We start from the raw sequence: 13,625 nt of genomic DNA, 5'->3' as shown, positions 1-13,625 counted from the left end.
GCATCAGATAATGTACTGGTAAGCTGGACACCAGACAATGGACTGGTAAGCTGGGCATCAGATAATGTACTGGTAAGCTGGGCACAAGTTAATGGACTGGTAAGCTGGGCACCAGACAATGGACTGGTAAGCTGGGCACTTCGCAATGGACTGGTAAGCTGTGCACCAGACAATGGACTGGTAAGCTGGGCATCAGATAATGTACTGGTAAGCTGGGCACCAGTTAATGGACTGGTAAGCTGGGCACCAGACAATGGACTGGTAAGCTGTGCACCAGACAATGAACTGGTAAGATGGCCACTTCACAATGGACTGGTAAGCTGTCCACTTTACAATGGACTGGTAAGCTGTGCACTTCACAATGGACTGGTAAGATGGGCACTTCACAATGGACTGGTAAGATGGGCACCAGACAATAGACTGGTAAGATGGGCACTTCACAATGGACTGGTAAGCTGCGCACTTCACAATGGACTGATAAGATGGGCACTTCACTATGGACTGGTAAGATGGGCACTTCACAATGGACTGTTGAGCTGTTCACTTCACAATAGACTGGTAAGATGGGCACTTCACAATGGACTGGTGAGCTGTTCACTTCACAATAGACTGGTAAGATGGGCACTTCACAATGGACTGGTAAGATGGGCGCCAGACAATAGACTGGTAAGATGGGCAATTCACAATGGACTGGTAAGATGGGCGCCAGACAATAGACTGGTAAGCTGCGCACTTCACAATGGACTGATAAGATGGGCACTTAACTATGGACTGGTAAGATGGGAACTTCACAATGGACTGGTGAGTTTTTCACTTCACAATAAACTGGTAAGATGGGCACTTCACAATGGACTGGTAAGATGGGCACTTCACAATGGACTGGTAAGCTGTGCACTTCACAATGGACTGGTAAGATGGGCACTTCACAATGGACTGGTAAGATGGGCACTTCACAATGGACTGGTAAGGTCAGGGTTGCCACTTAACTTGAAAAGTCAGGGAAATTTGATTTTCATTCAAGGTCAGTGAAAAGTCTGGGAATTAAAAAAAAAATGGTCAGTGAAAAGTGAAATTTCAGAAAAGTCAGTGAAAAGTCATGGAAAAGTCAGGGAAAAATCAAATTTTCGGTCAATGCTTAATTTAATTTTAGTGGCTATGGCAGTCTTATCAGGTATCATTTGTTGTATATTTTTTATGTGAAATGTTTTGACTATTTCTTTGTTCATAAAACATTAGCATGTATAAAGCATGTTCAAAAATGTAATCATTGGTACTAAGTTCAAACAGTTATGTACATTTATAAATACTATTATATGTAGATTTATTTCTATTAACATTTCCCATTAGCCATACTCATATGTATTGCATATGCTTGTGTCTAGATGTTAAAGTGTGATCATACATGTAGTATGGGATGGATATTGTATATGGACAGTTTTTTGTCCTAGGTGTTGTGCTACTACTGTATTGCCAAAACTAACATCACACTATCTACCTATATCAAAGTACTGACAGTACTGGTGTGACGATGCTTTTGAAGAGGATTGATAAAAAAGCATCTATTTAAGTTTATCTACATCATAACAATTGTGTATGTTGGTACGAAAATTTGGGGTAGGAAAAAAATGGGTACAAACATTTTGGGTACAAAAATTATGCCCTAAAAAAGTTAAGTACGTAAAAAGATTTGGTTACAAAAAAAAGTTGGGTAGGAAAAAAATGGATACGAACAAAATTTGGTTACGAGCAAAAATGTGGGTACGAAAAAAAATTGGGTACGAAAAAAATTTGGTACGAAAAATGTAGGGTACGAAAAAAAATTGGGGGTACGGGGAAGTAGTACCCTTGGGGAACTTGATCCTTTCAGCGAAACTGGGCAGCGGGTTACATTCTTGATCAAATATAACAAGAAATATCTTTAAAAAGGTATTCGACATGTATTTTCAGTACCACTTATCTTAAAAAACTGTCTGTTACAGTAAAACTTTTGTGGGTTATAACATTACGTTTCAGCATATAAATTCAAAACTTGACAGGCTCTTTAATTACACCATGCTCTTTAATTTCACATGTATATCATACCAAACTTTAAATTTCGTTGTTTCCTTTCCTAAGTTAATGATGCTATGTGTACGGACGTGATTTCACAATCCCATGTGCAAGAACATATACTTTTTATACGCCCGTATAAAATACGGGACGTATAATGTGAAACCCCTTGGCGGGCGGGCGGGTGGGCGGGGCGGCGGGCGGGCGGCGGGCGGAAGGCATCACTTTGTCCGGACTCTAATTCAAATTGTATTCATCCGATCTTCACCAAACTTGGTCAGCAGTTGCATCTAGTTGATATCTAGGCCAAGTTCGAATATGGGTCATGCCGGGTCAAAAACTAGGTCATAGGGTCAATAAGTGCATTTTCAAAGGGGCCACTTTGTCCGGACTCTATTTCAAATTCTATTCATCCGATCTTCACCAAACTTGGTCAGCAGTTGCATCTAGTTGATATATAGGCCAAGTTCGAATATGGGTCATGCCGGGTCAAAAACTAGGTCATAGGGTCAATTAGTGCATTTTCAACGGCGCCACTTTGTCCGGACTCTAATTCAAATAGTTTTCATCCGATCTTCACCAAACTTGCTCAGAAGTTGAGTCTAGACAATATCTAGGCCAAGTTGGAATATGGGTCGTGCCGGGTCAAAAACTAGGTCATGGGGTCACTTAGTGCATTTCAAGGATTTCATGGTGTCCGCTCTCTAAATGAAGTAGTTTTCACCCGATCTTCACCAAATTTGGTCAAAAGTTGTGTCTATATGATATGTAGGTCAGGTTTAAATATGGGTCATGCCGGGTCAAAAACTAGGTCACGAGGTTACTTAGTGCATTTCAAGCATTTAGCATGGTGTCCGCTCTCTAATTGAAGTAGTTTTCATCTGATCTTCACCTAATTTGGTTACAAGTTGTGTCTAGATGATATGTAGGTCAAGTTCGAATATGGGTCATGCCCGGTCAAAAACGAGGTCACATGGTGCATTTAAAGCATTTAGCATGGTGTCCGCTCTCTAATTGAAGTAGTTTTCATCTGATCTTCACCAAATTTAGTCAGATGTTACATCTAAATGATATCTAGGTCAAGTTCAAATATGGGTCATGCCAAGTCAATAACTAGGTCTTGAGGTCACTTAGTGCATTTCAAGCATTGAGCATGGTGTCCAAAACCTTCGAACGGGCGTATCTTGTGACAGTTTGGCACTCTTGTTCTCTTTTGATTATCGTTCTTTTTCTCTAATTCAATAAGCTGAGGCATGTTTGTAGCTTAAGTACGGCAATAATTTCATGACGATTCCCGATCGAAAGTGGGTATGAGCACATAGTCGTTAGAGCACTTGAATACGTGAGTTCGCCCATGAACACATGGTAAGGTTAACTAAATCTCCGCGATATGACTTAATATGTGTTTAAAACAGCAAACAATATCCAACAAACGAATGAATTGTCAAACATAGTATATGCACTGATGTGGCTCTATAATTTATGTTTGAAAAGTTGATAAAATATGCAAAATGAGAAAGCACGCAGAAGAGCGAGTATCACAGATATGACACAACTATTATGCTGTTTATATACCATAGTCACTACAACGTTTACAAATTGCAGGTTCGAAATAATTCGTTTTCTTTACACTCATGATCGCGTTGAAAGTTAATTAAACACGTTTTAATTCGCAATTTATTTACTGAATCAAGACAAATGTCAAATACAATACAGAAAATGCATAGTTGTTTCATTGATCTATAATCATATAATGGATTGAATATAACTGATTTAAAATTAACGTTTTCAAACTATTATTAATTCTTTTCCCAGAATATGCTGTCCTATTTATAGCTGAGCTTTCTATACCTTTATCAATGATAATCAGCGTGGTATGCCGATTAGAAAAATCGAGCTATCTCAATCGGACTGGCTCGGTCTTTAACATAGGTTGCCATTGTGAAGAATTTTTTCATGATATGATAACTTAGACGATGCTTCGCAGCATCGTCAAAAAGTAATTCTGCTAGTCGGCTGAAACTTAACAATTGCAGAAACCAGTACATGAACCTCATTTGTCATAATGGAAGTTTTGCCCTTATTTTATTAAAAGATTAGATTTTTAGCTCGTCTATTTTTTGAAAAAAAATATGAGCTATTGTCATCACCTTGGCGTCGGCGTCCGGTTAAGTTTTGCGTTTAGGTCCACTTTTCTCAGAAAGTATCAATGCTATTGCATTCAAACTTGGTACACTTACTTACTATCATGAGGGGACTGGGCAGGCAAAGTTAGATAACTCTGGCGTGCATTTTGACAGAATTATGTGCCCTTTTTATACTTAGAAAATTGAAAATTTTGGTTAAGTTTTGTGTTTAGGTCCCTTTTATTCCTACAGTATCAAAGATATTGCTTTCATACTTACAACACTTACTAACTATCATTAGGGGACTGTGCAGGCAAAGTTATGTAACTCTGACTGGCATTTTGACAGAATTATGTGCTCTTTTTATACGCCCGTATAAAATACGGGACGTATTATGTGAAACCCCTTGGCGGGCGGGCGGGCGGCGGGCGGCGGGCGGAAGGCATCACTTTGTCCGGACTCTAATTCAAATTGTATTCATCCGATCTTCACCAAACTTGGTCAGCAGTTGCATCTAGTTGATATCTAGGCCAAGTTCGAATATGGGTCATGCCGGGTCAAAAACTAGGTCATAGGGTCAATAAGTGCATTTTCAAAGGGGCCACTTTGTCCGGACTCTATTTCAAATTCTATTCATCCGATCTTCACCAAACTTGGTCAGCAGTTGCATCTAGTTGATATATAGGCCAAGTTCGAATATGGGTCATGCCGGGTCAAAAACTAGGTCATAGGGTCAATTAGTGCATTTTCAACGGCGCCACTTTGTCCGGACTCTAATTCAAATTGTATTCATCCGATCTTCACCAAACTTGGTCAGTAGTTGCATCTAGTTGATATCTAGGTCAAGTCCGAATATGGGTCATGCTGGATCAAAAACTAGGTCAAAGGGTCAATTAGTGCATTTTACTTTGTCCGGACTCTAATTCAAATTGTATAAATCTTATCTTCACCAAACTTGGTCAGTAGTTGCATCTAGTTGATATCTAGGCCAAGTTCGAATATGGGTCATGCCAGGTAAAAAACTAGGTCATAGGGTCAATTAGTCCATTTTCAACAGCGCCACTTTGTCCGGACTCTTATTCAAATTGTATTCATCCGATCTTTACCAAACTTGGTCAGTAGTTGCATCTAGTTGATATCTAGGTCAAGTTCGAATATGGGTCATGTCGGGTCAAGAACTAGGTCATAGGGTCAATTAGTGCATTTTCAACGGCGCCACTTTGTCCGGACTCTAATTCAAATTGTATTCATCCGAAACTTTTAAACAACTTTTTATCCTGCGTCAAAGTGGTATGGGGGTATAAGTCACATTCAGTGACAAAGCTCTAGTTCAAGTTGAATTCATTAAACTTGGTCAGAGGTAGTATATAGATTATATATCAGTCAGGTCTGATTGGAGACATGCAACCGATTAACACATGCAATATTTTTATGCAATATTTTTATCCAGTTTTATTTTGCGATATTTTCATCGGGTTTATTTTTTTCGCGATTTTTTTTTGCTTATTTCCAAAACAAATACATCAATCATCAGTGTATCATCTCCAATGGCACACGAATCGGGCGTATATTGCTCCGTCATGCGGCGCTCTTGTTATACTTAGAAAATTGAAAATTTGGTTAAGTTTTGTGTTTAGGTCGACTTTATTCCTACAGTATCAAAGCTATTGCTTTCATACTTGCAACACTTATTAACTATCATAAGGGGACTGTGCAGGCAAAGTTATGTAACTCTGACTGGCATTTGAACGGAATTATGGGCCTTTATACTTACATGTAGAAAATTGAAAATTTGGTTAAGTTTTGTGTTTTGGTCCACTTTACCCCTAAAGTATCATAGATTTCATACTTGGAACACTTGCAAACTATCATAAGGGGACAGTAAAAGGACAAGTTGCATAACTCTGGTTGTCATTTTTACGGAATTATGGCCCTTTTTTGACTTAGTAACTTTGAATATACATGTATGGTTAAATTTTGTGTTTCGATCCACTTTACTTCTAAAGTACCAAGGCTATTGCTTTCAAACTTCAAATACTTTCATGCTATCACGAGGTTACTTTACCTGGCAAATTGAATTTTACCTTGACCTTTGAATGACCTTGACTCTTGACTCTCAAGGTAAAATTATTAAATTTTGCTAAAATTGCCATAACTTCTTTATTTATGATAAGATTTGATTGATACTTTGACAAAACTACTCTTACCTGACATACCACAATAGACTCCACCCAAACCTTAGTGCCCCCCCCCCCCCCGAATCTCCCCCCCCTATTTTTTTTTTTTTAAAGATCATCTCACAAATGACCACCACACCCCTCACACTATACCCCCACCCCCCCCACCCCCCTCCCCACCCCCCCAAATTATTTTTTTTGAAACGGTTAAAAAACACAAATATTTATTTTTATTATTTTATTTTTGAAATACCGTCCAACCATCACACCCAAGAATCACCCCCGCCCCCACCCGATTTTTTTTTCATTTTTTTTTTTGCATTTTTGGAAGATAATGTAATTAATGTCCACACCCCCACACTATACACCCCTCTTCACTCCACCTCTCCCTCCTTTGTGATTTAAATTGAGAGTCCCTTCACCTTTAAAAAGAAAATAGATGAGCGGTCTGCACCCGCAAGGCGGTGCTCTTTTTAAACTTGCGTTGCCCGTAACACACTTAAAGGATATAATTTCTCCACAACCAGGAACATTTATCTTTCATTCTGATGTGTGGTTATTTAATGACTGGAGTTGACTTCCTGGGAGTTTTTGTCAAATGGCCGCTTGGTTTTGTTTCAGTGTCTAAGTGTACCGTTTGTGTTGACCAATGAGAATGTAGGCAGCATTGATACGCTCACCAACGATTGGCTGGGGAAACTGGACACGCCCTCGCTTCCACAGTGGATAGACCTGCTCATTGCTATGGTAACATGCAGTTTGGTTCATAAAATGAGCTATTTATAAATAAGCTTACATTTAATAATACCAGTAAATTTTTCTTCTAAAAACATTTGATACCTTCAATATTAGGAACATCCTTTATACTTTAAACCTATTTATTTTAGCTTGACTGCATTTAAAGTACTTATTTCTTATTTGAAACGCTCGGGAGTCCGTTTCCTGGGCCTAGATGGTGGCCCAGTACTTGGTGTCTTTCGGGAAGATCTTAAGAACATTCCCCCAGTGAGGATCAAACTCGTGACCTGGTCGCTTGGCGGACTTTACATCCATTACACCATGTTAACCTATATACAGTGATAAGGTCATCATGTTTCCACACTGACGGGTTGATCATTATTCTCTCACTGCTCAGAACTTTCCTATACCTACATTAATGGTACCATCACGTAGCTTCATGAATTTTATGGTACCATCACGTAGCTACATGAATTTAATAGTACCATCACGTAGCTACATGAATTTAATAGTACCATCACGTAGCTACATGAATTTAATAGTACCATCACGTAGCTACATGAAATGGATCATCATAGACAAGGAATTTCTCTTTTCCTTTGGAAGAAGCCCTAGCCTATTGATGTTGGGAACAATTATCCCCTAAATAGCTGATTTGGGATTTGATATAGCTTGTGGACGTTTGGATTTAGGGGAAAATTGCATGATTTTAAAAAAGTTTTTGTTTGAAATGAGGCCTTTAGTTTTCCTCTGTTATTTAAGGTGTAAAACCCTGTAGGCACTCAGTAATAAGATCATCATTGAACCAAAATATTTTATTACTCACAAATTGTATTTTACAATGTCCACCCTGATGGGATTATAATACATGTATACTCCCTATGGTAAGCTCATGTATACTTTTAAGTATCTAAAATCTCACAAATAATATCTGATGTTACATATCAGATATCAAAGTTACTAAAGGCCTTGTCATTTTTTAGAAAGTTTCATTATAATGGTCTAAATTAAAAATGAGAACCCTTGGGAGTTGCCAATGGACGCATGCGAAATAATTATACAACGTTGATAACCACTATCTTATAATAGACTTAATAAAAAAGTGTGATCAGTGGAAATGTGTGATGTTTATCTCACTAAAGTGAGACAATTTAGGCAGTCCTGAACATATTTAAATTGTTTTTACTCAAAAACAAAATGTTTTCACTCAAAAACAAAATGTTTTCATTGTGACATACATTTATTTTCGGTGTTCTCATGTTATTTTATATTCTGCATGTTTCTATTCAGACATTTGGCACCATTCCGTGGCAGGCGTATTTCCAGCGTGTGTTGTCGGTACGCAGCGGTCGCCAGGCAAAGATCCTTTCTGTGGCAGGAGCGTGTGCAGCTTTTGTGTTGGTCGTACCCTCCATCTTGATAGGGGCTGCTGGGAAATCTGCAGGTGGGACTGGTTCAGGGGGTTGCTGGGAAATCTGCAGGTTGGACTGGTTCAGGGGGCTGCTGGGAATTCTGCAGCTTGGACTGGTCCAGGGGGCTGCTGGTAAATCTGCAGGTTGGACTGGTTCAGGGGGCTGCTGAGAAATCTGCGTTGGATTGGTTTAGGGGGCTGCTGGGAAATCTGCAGGTTGGACTGTTCTAGGGGGTTGCTGGGAAATCTGCAGGTTGGACTGGTTCAGGGGGTTGCTGGGAAATCTGCAGGTTGGACTTGTTCAGGGGGCTGCTGGGAGATCTGCAGATTGGACTGGTTCAGGGGGCTGCTGGGAATTCTGCAGGTTGAACTGGTCCAGGGGCTGCTGGTAAATCTGCAGGTTGGACTGGTTGGGGCTGCTGGAAAATCTGCAGGTTGAACTGGTTCAGGGCGCTGCTGGGAAATCTACAGGTTGGACTGGTCCAGGGGGCTACTGGGAAATCTGCAGGTTGGACTGGTTCAGGGGGTTGCTGGGAAATCTGCATGTTGGACTGGTCCAGGGGGCTGCTGGTAAATCTGCATGTTAGACTGGTCCAGGGGGCTGCTGGTAAATCTGCAGGTTGGACTGGTTCAGGTGGCTGCTTGTAAATCTGCAGGTTGGACTGGTTCAGGGGGCTGCTGGGAAATCTGCAGGTGGGACTGGTTCAGGGGCTGCTGGGAAATCTGCAGGTGGGACTGGTTCAGGGGCTGCTGGGAAATCTGCAGGTGAGACTGGTTCAGGGGCTGCTGGGAAATCTGCAGGTTGGACTGGTTCAGGGGGCTGCTGGAAAATCAGCAGGTGGGACTGGTTCAGGGGCTGCTGGGAAATCTGCAGGTTGGACTGGTCCAGGGGGCTGCTGGTAAATCTGCAGGTTGGACTGGTTCAGGGGGCTGCTGGGAAATCTGCAGGTGGGACTGGTTCAGGGGCTGCTGGGAAATCTGCAGGTTGGACTGGTCCAGGGGGCTGCTGGTAAATCTGCAGGTTGGACTGGTCCGGGGGGCTGCTGGGAAATCTGCAAGTTGGACTGGTTCAGGGGCAGCTGGAAAATCTGCAGGTTGGGCTGGTTCAGTGGCAGCTGGTAAATCTGCAGGTTGGACTGGTTCAGTGGGCTTCTGGGATATGTGCAGGTGGGGTTATTTCTGTGGACTGCTTGAATATTTGAGGGTGGGATTGTTTCAGGGGGTGCTTGGAAAACTGCAGGTGGAACTGAATCAGGGGGCTGCTGTGAAATCTGCAGTTGGGATTGGTTCAGGGGCAGCTGGGAAATCTGCAGGTGGGATTGGTTCAGGGGACTGCTGGGAATCCATGTGAAATGAATGGTCATAAGGAAAATAAACATAATTGTTAGACATAAGAAAATATGCCCTATACTTTGAAATGTTTGCAGGATAACTATTTAAAAGTACTGCTTTTGTCATATTACAGTTTTCTAACTTCGGTTTCGTCATTTTCAAGCCATGTGATTTTAAACACTTTTCCATAGAGGTATCTAAAGCAATTTATCATTTTCAGCTTCTCTATATTTGTAAGAATAAATATCTATATAAAAATCTATATTCTAAAATAATACACTTGGTATTTGAAAGACTGGTCATCAGAAAAATGTCTGTAGACTGTCAACTGTGAGACAGATGCACATTTTTTACTTTAAGATCCCTTAATGATCAAAATCGATTAATACTTTGTAAAATAAAGTTAACCCATACAAAAATCAGTTTCCTTAAAGCAATAGCTAAAATTTTAACGCAAGCTTTTGTCTTTTTATTTATTTAACGAGATACAATATGCTAGTTTTAATTTTTTTGTGGGACAATATATTCCATTGGAATTTCCAGCGAGAATATCCAAACAATGAGGGATAGCAAGATTGGCCCGTGGCTTCAGGCAGGGTCAGAAGCATGATTTAGTTCTCATGAGTAATCATTATGTAATTTATGTTATTTAAGATCCATTAGTGCTCAAATTCAACGAATACATCTGAAGATTAAGTTAATCCATAAACTAATCAGTGTTCCTTATTGCAATTGGCAAAATTTCAATGCTAGATTTGGTTTGGTAAAATTGATTTAACGAGATACAAAATGCTTGTTTGTTTTAAAGCACAGTTGAAATTTGATGGCTGCAGCTGCAGATTTCTGGGATAGCCGGCATCAATTATGCAAACCAAATGAATCTGATCATGACTCCATATCATCCATAAAATGAAACAAGATGACATCATGAAATCATTTTTAGTTCTTACAAAGTTGCAGAACATTTGTTGTTTAACGTTTTAAGTACCATTGTTACTTGTTTCAGGGTCCTCCTATTGTAATTAACATTTGTATGGCACATTTTGTTGTTCGAAGTTTTTATATAGCATTATAGTATTGGACAGTGTTTATGGATCTTGAAACACAATTCAATTCTAATGGAAAGTGTTGTCTCTGATTAACCTGTGTTGATATGCACAGCCTCATCTGGGAAGACACTTTACGTTGATGTATTAAGCCCAATTTCCTCCGATTGAGGCTATCTGGTACGGTTAGAAAATGCTATGTTCATAGGATCAGAAGCTGGAGGAATTAACGAGCTAGAACCAAGGACCCTGTTAACTTTATAATGAAGCAATTATGCAATAAAATATCATATATTCTCCAGAATTTAAGTTACACAAGTCCATAATGTAAAGCAAAAATATTGTACTGTTCTACTATTTTCTAAGTTTATTAGTTTGTACCTGATTATTTTCAGTTCTTTAGCATCGAAATCCATAGACTTTAAGGCACTATCGAGTCTTTAAGCTGCATAGAACTTGTACTTTGCTGCTTGAGTTTTCTAGACAATGTGTGTTCTATTTCAGATTGGAACTCTACCTGACTTGGTGTGTCACTTCTGTGTTCTATTTAAGATTGGAACGCTACCAGCTGGGTGTAACGCCACTGTGTTCTATTTAAGATTGGAACGCTACCAGCTGGGTGTAACGCCACTGTGTTCTATTTCAGATTGGAACGCTACCCGACTGGGTGTATCGCCGCTGGACATTGGTCAGGGAAGTGCGATACTGCCCCATGTGCTGAATGAGTTCACACCACCAGCCGTCTCCATACTGGGTCGGTATTTGTTACTCAAACTTTATGTAAGGTTGTTCTTTATGTAAACTTTTTAATCCCTTGTCAAAAGCAGAGGGATATATAATCGGTCATCATTTTGTCCATACATTTCAAAAATGTTCAAATAGCTGGGGATATCAATTCAACTAATTTGCTTGTTTATTTTAGCTCAATTGCATCAACGACTTAATACCCTAATACTTATTGTAACCCTTCAAGTCTGTTTTCTGGGAATAACCAGTACTTGGTGTCTTTGGGGGATTTTTGAAGAGCGCTCCAACCATTGGGATGAAATCTGTGACCTCCCAGTCGCTAGGCGGACACCATATCCACTAAGCCACGGCAACCTAGGTTGTTCTTGTTATGTTGTTCTTCAAACTTGGTTATCATGTGGTCAACAATGCTGTAGTAGCCCAATAAGAAATTTAGTTTATTGGTTGCTATAATAATGGATTTTTTTACCAGCAGAATTGTGTAATTAAATATGAATTTTAGAAAATTATTTTTTGAAAATTTTCAGTATTAGTATATTAGAATAGGTTATTTATAATGATTATAAGCTAATACCAATCTTGAGTTATTTTATGTGAACTTTTTAATTGTTTTTCTTTCATTAAAAACTGAAAACTCAACAGTTTTGGACAGCTTTATTTTGAATGAGAAGTGTTCATTATTCTTGTGTATCGGGGCTTCTTAAAGCAAAACTGTATAGGTTTGTTAAGATAAAAGCAATAAACTGTTCCATTTAACTATTTATGTAAATTAAATTCATGAATATTAAATCTTAAAGCTTCAAGTTATGTCCTTATTCTAATTTTATATGTATGCTAAAAAAACATAACTTTGAAAATATATTTCTTGCTTAATAGTAATAATTTGATAGCAGAAATGATAACATTTTGAGTATCTCATCCCTGTGTTTCAGAATACTTCTATATGAGTGAGGAATATTTCATGTATGCAGGACTCTGTAAAAACGGGTCTTATTACATGTGTGTAAAGTGTCGTCCCGATGAGTCTGTACAGTCTGCACAGGCTTATCAGGGTTGACACTTTGTGCTTTGATGTAATTTTTCGTTGGTTATGCGGAAAGTGTCATCCCTGATATGCCTGTGCAGACTGCATAGACAAATCTGGGACAACACTTAATGCTCATGCATTAACCCCATTTTAAGCTCGGCTGTTTTCGGAGAAAGCCTGAGGTATTGTCATAGCCAGCTCATCGTCTGCCGTCGGGCGTCCGCTGTGCTAAAGCCTTAACATTGACTCTAAAATCAAAGTGCTTCCACCTGCAGCTTTGAAACTTCATATGTAAATGTACCTTGATGAGTTCTACACGCCACACCCATTTTTGTCTCACTAGGTCAAAGGTCAAGGTCACTGTGACCTCTAAAAAAAAAAAAAAATTCTGAAAGCTTTCATTTCTTCAAAACTGCATCCGCAGCCGAGCTTGGCACCCGTTATGCGGTGCTCTTGTTTTTTATAACAATTGCTCATACCTATTGTAGGCCTAGGCGCCATCTCAGCAGCAGTGATGTCATCCATGGACAGCTCTGTACTTGGCTCCAGCTCTATGTTTACATTCAACGTTTATAAAAACATCCTTAGAAACAAGGTAATGTGTATAAGAACATCCTTAGAAACAAGGTAATGTGTATAAGAACATCCTTAGAAACAAGGTAATGTGTATAAGAACATCCTTAGAAACAAGGTAATGTGTATAAAAACATCCTTAGAAACAAGGTAATGTGTATAAGAACATCCTTAGAAACAAGGTAATGTGTATAAGAACATCCTTAGAAACAAGGTAATGTGTATAAGAACATCCTTAGAAACAAGGTTATGCGTATAAGAACATTCTTAGAAACAAGGTTATGCGTATAAGAACATCCTTAGAAACATGGTAACGTGTAGAAGAACATCCTAATCATCATTAAATATAATAATATTGCAAATTGAATACAGACTTTTAATTTTTGCTTGGCAGAAACT

General features: G+C 39.2%; 1 protein-coding gene and 1 long non-coding RNA gene across 2 annotated transcripts in view; both read left to right on the top strand.

The window, feature by feature from the left end:
- Positions 1 to 13,625, top strand: part of LOC127859283 (high-affinity choline transporter 1-like) — a 31,585-nt gene that overhangs the window by 9,691 nt on the left and 8,269 nt on the right. The window contains exons 6-9 of the mRNA XM_052396528.1: positions 6,974 to 7,099; positions 8,381 to 8,534; positions 11,526 to 11,633; positions 13,142 to 13,248. Coding sequence (XP_052252488.1) covers positions 6,974 to 7,099; positions 8,381 to 8,534; positions 11,526 to 11,633; positions 13,142 to 13,248 — 495 coding nt within the window. The remainder of the gene's footprint in view (positions 1 to 6,973; positions 7,100 to 8,380; positions 8,535 to 11,525; positions 11,634 to 13,141; positions 13,249 to 13,625) is intronic.
- On the top strand, positions 2,265 to 3,260 carry LOC127859286 (uncharacterized). The gene is made up of 2 exons (XR_008039290.1): positions 2,265 to 2,393; positions 2,550 to 3,260. It is a non-coding gene; the product is annotated as an uncharacterized LOC127859286 (long non-coding RNA).

The sequence above is a fragment of the Dreissena polymorpha genome, chromosome 15, assembly GCF_020536995.1.
Source record: "Dreissena polymorpha isolate Duluth1 chromosome 15, UMN_Dpol_1.0, whole genome shotgun sequence".
Lineage (NCBI taxonomy): Eukaryota > Metazoa > Mollusca > Bivalvia > Myida > Dreissenidae > Dreissena > Dreissena polymorpha.
This window is presented reverse-complemented; position numbering and strand designations above follow the sequence as displayed.